Source organism: Phaethon aethereus (assembly GCF_964289735.1).
Source record: "Phaethon aethereus genome assembly, chromosome: 5".
Lineage (NCBI taxonomy): Eukaryota > Metazoa > Chordata > Aves > Phaethontiformes > Phaethontidae > Phaethon > Phaethon aethereus.
The window spans coordinates 43,837,619-43,850,867 of NC_138579.1; the positions used below are offsets into that span (position 1 = coordinate 43,837,619).

General features: G+C 43.7%; 1 protein-coding gene across 1 annotated transcript; it reads right to left on the reverse strand.

Annotated features, from left to right (window-relative positions):
- Positions 1-557: 557 nt before the first annotated feature.
- VPS18 (VPS18 core subunit of CORVET and HOPS complexes) lies at positions 558-10,320 on the reverse strand (the record flags this gene model as incomplete). Its single annotated transcript, XM_082000045.1, has 5 exons — positions 558-1,286; positions 2,021-3,891; positions 4,626-4,717; positions 4,905-5,046; positions 10,230-10,320. The coding sequence occupies 5 exons, from the start codon at positions 10,318-10,320 to the stop codon at positions 558-560; spliced, it is 2,925 nt and encodes a 974-aa protein (XP_081856171.1).
- Positions 10,321-13,249: the final 2,929 nt, after the last annotated feature.

Below are 13,249 nucleotides of genomic sequence, written 5' to 3' on the forward strand. Positions count from 1 at the left end.
ACATGTATTTGTGTAGCATGTTTACAAAATATATACGCAAGAGCATTTGTCCTTTCAGGTTCTTTCCATGTATGTGGTTATAGACTCTCAGCAAAAAGGAAACAGAATGCAATTCTAGCTTTGAAAGTGAAGAATGAGAACTACACTGCTTAATGTTCTTCACTACCTTTGCCTTTAAGCTTGTCTTCACCAGAACAAATACCACACAACAGGGAAGGCAAATCATAGGCTGTTCCCAATTCCTTCTGCACAACAAGGCACTCCATTAGCTTCACACTGAGAAGCACAGAAGAAATGCAAGCAGCAAACATCTGCAAAATATATTCCCATAGGTTAGCTCTAACTACTGTTCAAGTTCTTAGACTGCCATAGCTGTATCTCCCCACTTTTCAAGACTAGTTCACTGTAATCCTGATCACAAGACCCCACTACTCTTTCCTTGGAGTTCCACAGAAGCCACCATGTTTCTGCTTCTGGAGGTTATATTCCCACCACAGAAACTTCACAAGTTGTGACCAAAACCACTCTGGTGCGTTGACAGTTGCAGATCTGTAAAACTACAGCCAGCTTTGCATCTCCTCTTCATACTTTTGGGGATCAATAAAAGGTTTGTCAATGGACCGGATCATCAGCTCACCACAGTACACACATTCAGCTGCCACAATATCATCAATGTCAGCTTTGATCTGTTCCCGGCTCTGCTGCCCCTTCCCCAAGCTAATGGTATCTGCATCCTTGGGACGATGGTGGCTCTTGGAAGGCTGACTGGTAGCTGCCAGCTTCTTCTGAAGATCTTCAAGTTTTGCCTGCTTATAGGCAGGAAGGTTTGGGAAAACAGCTTGGAGGAGACAGTCATAGTGGAACATGTGACCACACAGGAAAAGGTAAAAAGGACGGTTTAGAAGTGGAAAGTCACAAACAGCACATTTTTCCTGAGGCTCTACAGAGCCATACTTATTTCTCATTTCCTGGATGTCCTCTCGGATTCTCTTGGCACTCTGTGTGGCTTCCTCCATCTCCCTTTTCAGCTCCTCAATGTGTTTGTTGTAGTCCTCCAGGGAGTTACAGATTGCCTCCTTGAAATGGTCAATAGTGACAAAGTCTGGAAAGAATGGGAGGACATCTTCAATCTTGAGCAGGGCGCAGCTGGAGAGGCAGGCCATTGCCTTCTTCACATCCTTCTCTTCCTGAACAACATGACGAGCAATCTTCAACCACAGCTTCTTCCGGAGTTCCTCATCATCTTCGGGGAGATCCGCACAGGACTTGGCAAGATCAACATCCACCTGGAAGTTGGACAGACAAGGAAACTGAGTTAAGTGTCCCTCTCTGTTTATCTACCATTCAACTTCAAGACCTGCTGTTCATTATAGGAGGCATTAATAAAAAACTTCTATTGCTATCTCATTGCCTAGGGCTCCACTACTGGCCTGCTCTTTGTTTACATATCAAACACCTCTCCCCTCCACCAGTATTCCTCCCTGAAGACTTGCTTGCTACCCAGCAGAGAACGAAGCTCAGCACAATAAGGGCAAATCCATGTTACAGTATCTTTGCTGGCCACACATTTCAGCAAAGACGTAGCAATGCCAATAGAAAAAATCCAACATCTCCCTGAAGGTCAAACTAAGCTGACAAAGGAATTCTTCTGTGATAATTATCACAGCTAGGAATAGGAAGTAATTAGAATCCTGAACAACAGCTATACAAGTCCTATATAAATGCAGATATGTTAAAGGTATTTTATGTTAGAGACTGAGCTTAAGACAGACAGTACTCCCCCTTGTACTTTACATGCCCCTACCCTCAATTATGGCTGGTCACAGTCAGCTGTCTACTTAAAACAATTGTGAAAGCACAGAAGTATGTTAACAGAGACAGGTCTTTCTTCCTAGACTTAGCCGCACAGCTCCTATACTGATGAGTCTGTTCAATTCCACTCAGTGCTCGGCTGTTCAAGATTACCTGAACAAGCCACATTCCTATATATCATAGCATGCATGTACAGACACACACATACCTGTAAGGCGAGATCCACAGCCTCCTCATATAATTCCATCACTTTGTAAATATGGACACATGCATGGTGGTGCCCATGCTCTGCACACAGGCGCAATGCATACTTCAGGTCATAGTGGATCCTGTTTGGATTGGTTCCTGCTTGCTCCAGGTAAGATAGCAGTGAGTCTGGCCGACATAAAGCATAAAGAGACAACAGGTAGTTGTGAATGGCTTGCTGGGTTTCTTCCAACTGATAGACACAGAACTCCATATATCTAATGGCTTCATTGATTTGCTGGGTGCTGGCACTTTGGCTATAGTTAACAAGGGCTGGAATGAGGTTCCTGGCATCCAGTCTAGAGCCCATAGAAATCCAAGCATCAACTACCTTCTTGGGAATATGCTGGATGAGAACTGGAGAGAACTTGTAGAACAGCTTCTCGTCTCTGTGCCTGGAGAGCACATTTAGAGCTTCATCATACTCATCATGCTGGCAGTGGTGAGCTACTACGCGCTCGTAGTCCTGCATGATGACTGCAAAGTAGACCATGTGCTCTGTGTCCCCATGGCTTGCCAATAGCTCATAAATAGATGCCCGGTTATTAAATAGACAGTCTTTGTTTTTAGGACTGCTCAGGAAAGTACGAAACTTCTCCCGTGTATCCAAATAGAGATTTCGCTGTGAGGGATCCCCTTCCAATATGCCTAGCCAGTTCAGGTACAGCTCCGTTAACCACGTGGTCAGCAAAGTAGTCTGTGTCTTCTCAGAAGGTTTTAGGTTACTTAGCTTCTTAATCAGAAACTCCATCAGGGCCTCTTCTTGCTTGGCTTCAATGAACTTAAGGGCAATTTCCTCAAAATAGTTCTGGGTCAGCGCATAACATTTGGCACTGTCTAGATACCTCTTGTTTTGGAAGCAGTGCTCTGCCTCTTTTGCCAGCACAATATCTAGGCACTCTGGACGGTCTTTACAATATTCTTTGGCTAAATCAAATTTGTTCATATTCATATACATCTTCCATACATCTCTAGATTCCCGCTGGACGTGGTAGCGGAACACTACTTTCTCAGTGTGGATCCATATCTGCTGGACTGTGGGATCTTTGATCATGCGTGTCAGTAAGCCGAACTTCTCCAGGAACAGATCCTGAAAAACGACCTGCCCATTCAGAGTGCATACAGCCTTCACTCGATCAGGCAGCAGCAACAGGAAGTGGAACTGGGTAAGTACAATGGATATTGGCTTGTTCACAGTTATGTCAATATCAGAAGGATAAACCCAGACCCGTTCATCACTCAAAATTGAATCAGGACGGCTGTAATCCAATGTACCATATAAAACACCATTTCCCATCATCCAGGCAAAGGAGCGTGGGTTGGAGCGCAGTTTTGGCGTGTAAAAGGCTATCTCACTGAAACCAAAGCTGGCCGGAAACTCCCGGAAGCTGGGTAAATGGTCAGCATGCATAGCAAATATGGAGCTGAAGCCTTGCTGCTCTGTCCCTTCAGGCACTTTGCCAACAAACTGGAAGAGCCTCTTTCGAGTGGTGGCTATAATAAAAAATTTCCCTTCTATCCCTCGTTCAATCTCCAAGCAGCAGACTGGGGCAGGTCCTGATTCCTCCTCCAGAGTGTAGACCTGTCGGAAGTACTGGTCAGGATTAGTGCTGAAGAGGCTTCCCTCACTGACAGAAATTTCAGCCTCATATATCTGCCCCTGGGCTGTCCCCACCAAGATAGGTCCAGTGTTGGTCTCTGAACCAAGAAATTTGTTCCAGCCCACACTTTCAATCAAGTGGCCTTTCCAGCGGGAGAGTGCTCGCACTTTCTGAACACTTCTGTTCAGGTAAAGGCATTCGCTGGTGTTCAGAGCAATCAGGAGATGAGAGCCTGCCAACAGGAGAGGGGTATGGGAAGGAGAAGGAGAGAAAAAATTAAGACTGTGCCTAAGCAAGCCAAATTCCTGAGGCTTCTAATCCTCATATTTGATAAGCTCCAATATCAACATACTTAATCCAAGACTTTCCCAGACATTCCTAGGAATGTAGGGGATTTCCACACTGGATCAGAACGGTAGTCCATATCTTGCAAATTTAAATTACTAGTCCCATATGCTTCAGCGAGAAGGTATTCTTCTGTTTCAGTAAGTCTTCTAAGGATAAACAGTTCCCAGAGTTCTCTCCTATACCTGGCAGTTGGTGACAGATATGAGCATCTCTTTCCAAAATTTTGTTTTGTTTTTTTTTTAAAATCAGTCAAGGCTACAGTGAGCTGCAGATGTTTTACAGTCCTTTTTAAAAATTCTTATATAAAACACATACAGCATAGGGTGACTGCAAATATTTCCTTTTATTGGTTTTAGCAGCCTTGTTCAGAACAGCCTAATTGCATGTGTTCATTTCAGAGAGTTCAAAAGCAACAACATACAAACAAGCCAGTGTTTTTCTAATAGCATAGGGCAAACCGGTAGGCAGGGCCCCTGGGCAGTGGAGTCCTGCCCACAGAAGAACAACCTGTTCTTCTTTACAGAACAGAAAGAACTCCGTCACCAGTGCCTGTTATGCACATTCAATTGCATCTGCTACCAACCACTGTCTGTCAATATACATAGTCCATTGCCTCACCTGTGTGGTCCAAAAACATCTTGTAGACTTTGGCTTCATCTTTGCGTCCCAGCTCTACCTGATTAGGTTCATCTGGCTTCCCAAGATCAATCCTGCAAACAGAAACCATGAAAGCATACATCTAACAAAAGTTCACATACGTTTAATTGCTTACTGTTTTTTATATTGGGTTCATGGCTTCTTAATCAGTTTGTAACTGTAAGTTCTCTAACAACTTCAGAAAAAAAAAAAAAGGCAGGGGAAAAACAAGCAATAACTTTAGGTCTCTGGCAGCATTACCTGAGAAGGGTGTCTTTGCCAAGACTCATACAGAGCTGGTTAGAGGAGACCACTAAGCTGTTAATTTTCTCTGGAGGAGCAAAATCAATCCTTTGCTTGTTAAATATTGGTGTTTCCTTCTCCAGTCGTGCATTCACATATCCTGGAGAAAGAACATGAACACTTAAAACCAAAACAAGACAAAAAACCCACAACACATCAAAATCTAACCTAAAAGACTAGAAGAATCATCCCCTGTTCTGAGTTTTACTGAAAAGGGAGTGTGCTCCATGGAACATGAACACAGAGAGCAGCAGTCACATAAATACGTACAACAGGAAAGAAAAGTAGTAATATGCTTTACTGTCTTGTCACAGAACCGCAAACTGGTCACAAGTATTAATTTGAAAACACACTGAATTCCAGGGAAAGCCACAAAACTGTCACTTAAATTGCATAAAAAGCTGAAAATGAGAGCAGAATCACAAAGTAATTTGTTTCCTTTGGTTGACAGTTTATTTGTTCAAGACAGGAAAGAACGGCTGATATTACATAAGACACAAAGAGGGCTCTGGTTTGACACTCCCATACAAGCTACCCAAGAGACCACTGTGGCTTTAATTGAAATATATTTCTCTCTGATTCCATGTTGGAATTGAATGAGCTACCATACTTGACCTCCATCATTCACAAACTAAAGCTATTTTTAAAGCCATGTTGGAGGGTTTTTGTATCCACATAGACTTCATCATAGAGAGGTCTGTTGGATTATTTGCTGCAGGGAACACAGGTGGAGGTCACAATGATGCTTTTACCATAACCCTGTTTTACCAACCATAACACTTAATTGCAACTTTCCAGTTGTTGCCAGAAGGCATGCAAACTACTATTAGAGCCAAAACAATAACCAAGACCTGGTGATCACTGAATCAATGCTCCAGTCTCAGCATAAATTGCTCCCTGAGCCAAAGCCCATTCAGATTGGTTTACTGTTTCAAGGCAAATACAAAGATGGAGCCAGACTAACCTAATCCTCAGATCCTTTCAAAAACCATGCTTGGATTCTAAGAAAGGCCCAGTTAAGTTAAGGTTAGAGTTAAGGGTTGAAGTTTGACAAGACACAGCCACCTTATGGAACACATGTTGCGTTTTAAGCCCAATCACGCAAACCAGACAATGAACTGAAAATGGGAGTGTGTACAATCAGAACAAGTTAACTCATGTGACTAATTAAGCATTCAGCTAGTCCATTTGGTCCCAACCAGCTTGGGAAATGTGGCATCCATAGGAAAGCACGATGAGAGATTACTTATGAAGGAGAACTAGGTGGGAAAGGCAGAGAATGGAGAAGGAAGGTCTGACTTCAGGAAAGCAAAATACTTCTGGAGAAATATGTTAATAAACAAACAAATCTCAGAAATCTATTGCTTTAAAAACCTCTTACGATCTTCAGTGCAGATGGGCAAAGCACAAGATGCAGTTCAAACTCATTCCTTTTGCTACAGCAAAGGCAAAAGCCCAGCCATATGCAAGTGGTCAAGAAACTGAAACTTTTTAGACAGGTGAACCTGTAACACCATGTGGCAGCACAGAGAAGCAGCATGACATATAGTTTTCATTGAAGACGAGTAAACCTCTGCACCCAGAAACACGGGACTTGCAGACACCATGCCATTCTATTCCTAAATGAGGACAGCACTCTTCATGGTCTTCCTATGAGGAAGCAAAAAACTACAGAACTCAGATATGCCAGTGAACTGCAAAATAAGAAGGCATTCATATAAAGCCAAAACCAAGTGATGATACTCATTAGCAAAATCCTGGATCATATGTGCGTCCACAAACAGTTCTTATCACGAAGTTTCATTCATATCTGTCCCATGAGACAAGTCTTCCCAGTGACTGAATGTCCCATACGCACAAAGTCTTACATAACCCTCTGACAAAGAAAACAGCAGGCGATCTCAGTCTGACCATACTACTTCAAGATAGAAAGCAAGACAGATTGATACATTGCTAGGTTAACGCATCTGCTTCACTCCACATGCAACTGAAGGATTTCTAGAGCAAGCAGACCCATGCAGCAGTCAGCCTGGACAGGAAGATTAAAAATTAAAAGAGCTATAGCAAGTTAAGGCCATTCATGGCCAAAGTAGCTAACTAGGAAGATGTAAACTTAAAGAAAAAAGAAACCTGCAACAGTATCTCAGAGGAAGCAGACTGCTTCCATCGTAACAAGCATAGGCCTGACACTCTCTAGACTGGGACTAACAGCACCACTTCGAAGCACGCTCAATACCTATAGTTTCCCCAAAATTACCCTGAAAAACCTCTAATTTCAGCCCTCTTGCTGTTGAAAAGGCCAGCGTAGTAGTGGAAAGCAGCCTGCTAATACTGTAAATCCTTTACCTGCCTATTCCACCAATGCCTTCTCCTTGCCTCTGCCTCACCACTAGACCAGCTGCAGGATCTTTAACGGATTCTTGTTTTAGAGGAAAGATGCACATGCAGGAACAGACAAAGCAACGACAATCTCAGTAGGCAGCCATATGTTTTTTTCTTACACATCGATCCACATCTTAAACATTACCCACTTCTGTAAATGTGCATTTCTTTATTTCCAGTTACGCAAAACAAATGTTCTTCATTTCAGATTAGGGAGCTGCAATGCCACGGTTTAAATTTACCAGTATGAACTGTGGTTCAAAACATGCCGACAAAGCTCCTGAGCTACAGATTCACATGATGTCCCAGCTAACCAATAAATATAAATACATATTTATATATATATAAAAAGAAAGAATTACTCTGATGGGAAAAACTCACATACCAACAGATTGCCAGATCACATTCATTCAGGCAGTCTTGAGGTTTTTTTCAGACTGCCACCAGGCAAAACAAGGCTGACTGAGATAGCAAGGAAACACAAACACAGGAAGGAAAGGCAACAGCTAGCACCTATACACAGGTAGGGGTTTAGACTTGGGGTGGAGTTTTTTGTGTCTTTTTTTTTTTTTTCAGTCCTAGTTTAAGCCAATGGATTGGATTCCAGCATTCTGGACTCTTTAGGACTGTATCCATTATAATTATAACAACTGTAGGATCACCTCCACTAACATGAAGATTTTAGCTAGCATCCATAACAGGAGAAGGATGAACTTCTTTAACTGACAATTCTCTACAGAAAGGAAATGTCTATTTTATAACAATCATTGCTTTCAGTCTGCTCCTTCATCCTAACCCAAATGTCCCTCTTCTGTTCAGGCAAGATTCTACTGCAGCATTTCCCACCTGATTTCTGGGCAAATCTGCATTCTTCCTTAGAGCTTCTAATCTGTTTAAAGATCTAAGCTCACCAACATCAGTCAAGTCTAGCAGGTCAAAGTAAATCTTTTCATGCTAGAACTGCAGTACTTGCAAGTTTACAACACAGCAGTACTTTAGGTTGGCAACAGAGTCACTGCTAGGTTATCTACAATTTTGAGAAACAGTACTTGCAGTTTAACAAGCACAGGGAACAACTAACTGAAATGCAGGAATAAGTTTTAACATCTTCCAAAATTTCCAAACTAACCTTAAGGACTGCTTTCAGGCAGTTAACTATTTACTTGCATCTTTTTCCAAAATTAATTTGCCTAAACTTCAGATTGCCCACAACTTCTACCAGCCCAAGTTTTGTTCAAAATTACCAGTGCGGTCTGATTTAAGACTAATTAAAATCCTGATTAGGCTGTGCCTTTGCAGTTAAGCGGTTTCCCAAACTTCCTTTGCCAACGTCAACTGCCAGCAAACAGGCAGATTTCCCAGCTGTAAGACTGCCATGACTGGAGACAGTGTTGCAGCAGTCAAGAAGAAAAGCAGAGTCCTTGAAAATTTATTTTTGGTAACATGGCTTGTCCCAACACTGTTATGCACAACACCTATTCAGGACACTTATTCTTCATCTAACATTACACAACAAAATAACTGTGTATGTTAAAACACATACAGGGAATATATCTACTTCAGTACCTAGACTCAGAATACTTCTGTCTGTATATTTATACTCAATAATATACATAGTATGACAGAATTCATCAACTCTTACCACATATATAAACCTCACAGCCTGGTTTCCCCAAAGATTAATAGTGGGCAACACTATATGAGGAAAAAACTTGAAAGAATGTGTCCATGCATTTCCAAACTTGTAACTCAAAAATGCTAGCTCTGCATAGCAGCTGGTACTACCATGACAATACAAGGTAGAACAGAATCTTCTCATAATCTGCATTTCCCTGCCACACTCAATAAAACATTGTGAGGTAGCATCTAATAGGCAACAGTTATTGAACCTAATAAACCTTGAATTTATCATGGAATATACCTGCCATTTGTTTGCTTTCTCTCATGTGGAATAAACAACTGACTGGTCATCACACCGTTACCTTACATTGATTGTACACCTCCCTAAATAGCACAGTATACCAAAGCTTCACAGACCTTGACAGAAAAGTTTAATGGTGATACAGATTGCTTTCTTCGTAACCTTCTTCAGCAGTAACCTTGCCATCATGTAGTCAGCCTAAGGGAACCATCTAAAAAAATGAAGTCTTTGGTAAACTGCCCCAGGTTAGAAAACCAGCCCCACACAGGTACAGCTGTGCACACTGCCAGCTGTAACAGTTGGGCTCCTCAGAGTGGAGTCAAAAAAAAAAAAAAAAAGGAAGCAAGCTGATGAGATGATCTCAGACAACTACCACAGCTCTGAACTGAATAGTGCTGAGCTGTGGTTATAATTTGTGACTACAAAGGCAGGCCACTTCATGTACATGTGTTTCCACCAAACACCACGGCACAGGGGCTATAGCCTTATGAAGCCCTCCCACAGATAACACCAGCACCTCAGCTTCGCCACGATGACCCGCATCACCCCTAAGCTTCATCAGGAATTGCGTGTCCCCTGTGTCAAAACATTTCACACAGCAAATGATGGAAAAACAAATCGCAACTGAATGTTATGCCACATAAACAGCGACACATCTTTTCCTGGAAGCATTCCCCACAGCCTGACATGCTCTACTCCCCACCCCGCCCCCAACTAACGAGTTGCCACCTTCCCTCCCACCTCTCAGCAGGAAAACCGGCAGCGGGACTCCCCGCACACCGGAGGCCCCGCCGAGGAGCTAACGGTAGGAACAGTGTCCAACCGGCCGGACACTGGGCCTAGTCCTCCACTGGGCGGGGGGGGGGGGGGGGGAGGGAGGGATGTCACGATATGGCATGGGCTTGGCTATAACCAGAGCGCCGCGCTGCCCCCGGGGGCCGGCTTGCGCAGAGGGTGCGTGGGCGCCGCCGCGCACCTACCGGAGTGCGGGATGCCCACGCTGACGCGGCTCTGTTGCACGGAGGCGGAGCGGTATAGGGAATCTTCGTACTCGTCCAGAATGGAGGCCATGGCCGCCAACGCTTACCCACCAACGGCCACCGACAACCCTAGCCCGCGCCGGCCGCTTCCGCCAACGCTCAGCTGACCCGCGTCACGTGGCCGCCCGGTGGCGCACTGCGCGTGCGCCTCGGCCCCGCCCCGCTCCCCAGGCGCGCGGGGCGGGAGCCTCCTTGGACCAAGGCGTTCTCCCTCCTCAAAATGGTGGTGGGAGAGCCTCTTGTCTCGGCTAGGCGGTCGTTAGTTACGCCCGTAATCGCAGCCCGGACCGTCGTGTCCCTAATAATACCCTGAAGATGGCTAGTCGGCCTGCACCCTCGCTTCCAAGTCTTGGGGTGCGTGTAGACACAGCGAGGCGTGCAGGCCCCTTGGCTTTTACTCGCTGACATGCTGTCGTGTGTAGCCGTGTGCGTGATACATCACCTCATGAGTGCATCAGCGTGCTTTGCTGGGATCACTTAGTTGCGATGGTACTGCATATATAGTGTTTTCCCTTGATTCTGCTGATGGCAACCAGGAATTGGGTGTTAAACACTCCAGCAAAAGCTCTTGTGCTGTCACTCTTCTGTAGCAGAGAGTGGTAAAATCTTGGCTTTATTGCTAAAATAATGATCGTGGCACAGCATATGGGGACCCAGCATAAAGCTGACCTTGAACTGTGGTAGGTTTGCTCTGCAAGTTTATCACAGCTTTCTAGACTAAGTGTGTTGAACCCAGCTTCTTTATCACTAAATAGTACTTAAAACCTGGGGTTTTCTTGTGTTCTGATGCCAACAATTGTTACTTACAGCTTTACCCTCTAGGTTAAACTAGCAGAATGTATAACGATGGCATTAACAAAAAGACTAATCTCTTATACAACACTTTTAGGTTTCATCATATAGAAAATGAATACAGATGTACATGTATATACTATAGGTATACTATATGGGGTACTATATGTATACTATATGCTGTATAGTATTACATAATCTTCACAGCACTTTCTGGAAGGAACCGAGAAATGTTGTCCCACAGGGTATGGGACGGTTTGCAACACAGAGGGATCTATTACAAGATAGAGGAGGTCTTCCCAAACTTAGCCTGCACTTCAGGTGGCAGTAAGGCACCACCAGTAGCAGTGGCATGTGGTTGGCTTTGCACAAAGTTACATCTCCTGTTTCTCTGCCCTTTTACCAGATGCCTCATCCCTATAAACGAGGATTCCCGGTCTGCATTGCTTAGCCTCAGGCCGTCTCCCCAGCACTGAGCCAGATAGGCAGGTCCCACCACTAGCTGGGATCCTGGAGGCTCCCATGATGTGCCTCCATGGGGTCACCTCTGCCTGCTTTGGTAAAATGGCTCTTCCTGACTCAGCCTGCCTGCAAGCACTGGCAGGAGCTGAGACCCAGCCTCAGCCTGTGCTGTTTACCCTCGTTATGTGGTAGCCCTGAGCCAAAACAACAAAACCACATTCCTTTGCTCTCCAATCATCCTGATCATCATAAACAGCAACTGTTCTCTTTCAGCTTCTCAAAAGGCACAGATAAATTACATTAGGTTTAGGATAATGAGGTAAGAAGGGACTTCTTGCACTATCAGATCCATTCTCCCACTCTTGTAGACACCACATCATATAGTCCTTTCTCTATTCCTATCAAGCTCTGTCTGAAAGTGTGGGTATTTTTTCCCCTAACTGCTCCAGCTCGTACCTGTTCCAAATGCTGATTAGTCTCATGATTTCAAGCTCTGATTTCTAGTCCAACGTAAGCTGTGGCTAGTCTGAATCCTTTTGTTCTTGTTCAAACACTGTCCTTCAGTGTACGGAACATTTTAGAACATTAATTTCCTTTGCAAAAATCATCACCAATCAAAGCTTTCATTCAGATGTACCAAATCCAGGATGTACCAAATCAAGGGTTTACCAAACCAAGAAATTCTTGCCTTTCTCCTCATAAAAAGAGGCGGCAATTAGTTTCCTGGAGCATCCGAGTAGTTCTTCTCTGCATCAGTTGTGGTTTCAGCTCATGTTTGTGAAACAGGGGTGAGCATAGTTTGACCCCTCATTTCAGATGAGGTCTTCCCCTGTTGCCTGCAACAACAGCGACTTTTTCTCTTTTTAGTCACATTTTCAACAGTAGAAAACTGAAGGGTTATTTGATAAGGGGGAAATAAACTCTCTTGAAATATATCTGGAAATTAGCCTAAATTGAAATTTGTGTACAAATTTCTCAGTGTCCAGCTCTATGGGGTGTTTCCATTCAAAGCCTAGATCAGCACATACCTTTTTTTTCCCTTGGTCAGCTCTAGAAATGGAAGAGATTTTCATTCTCATTCTGGTAGATATTATTCCCAGTTAGGGCTGATACCTCATGAGAAACCTGTGTCTGATTTTAGTGTGGTTAAATTGGAAGCCAGATTCTCACCTTATTTGGAAATGAAACATCAGCCTAAAGCTAACCCAGGCCTACAAGCCTGCCTCCATCCATCTGCACTATCATCTGCTGTGATTATTTAATTTACAAACATGTGCAATAATTATATCCCAGTGCTGCATTCACAGATTTGAATTCTGAAAAGAAGAGGAGAGCAAGGGTTGCAGGCAAAAGATTTATCAGCCCTTTGATTCACCAGGAATGCGTGGAGAATCAGATGATTACATTTTGTGTGTAGTAGTGCTGTAAGTCTGTAAGAGGGACTTGTGGGAGAGAATTGAGTGATTTCCGTGAGATGTTTGGATTGGAAACCTAAATTCTGGTCTTGTTTTTCTATGGCTGTGGTCACACTTGCAGTAATTTTGGCTTAAACAGTTAACATTTTCTCCAAGCTATGGGCACAGCTATCAACATCTAGATGCTGCATGACATGCTGATCTCTTCAGCTGCCTTGAGGAACAGCTTCTAGATAATGGCATTGACAAACATATACTGTGTCCAAGGTCCAGATTCCCAGCAGATTAAGC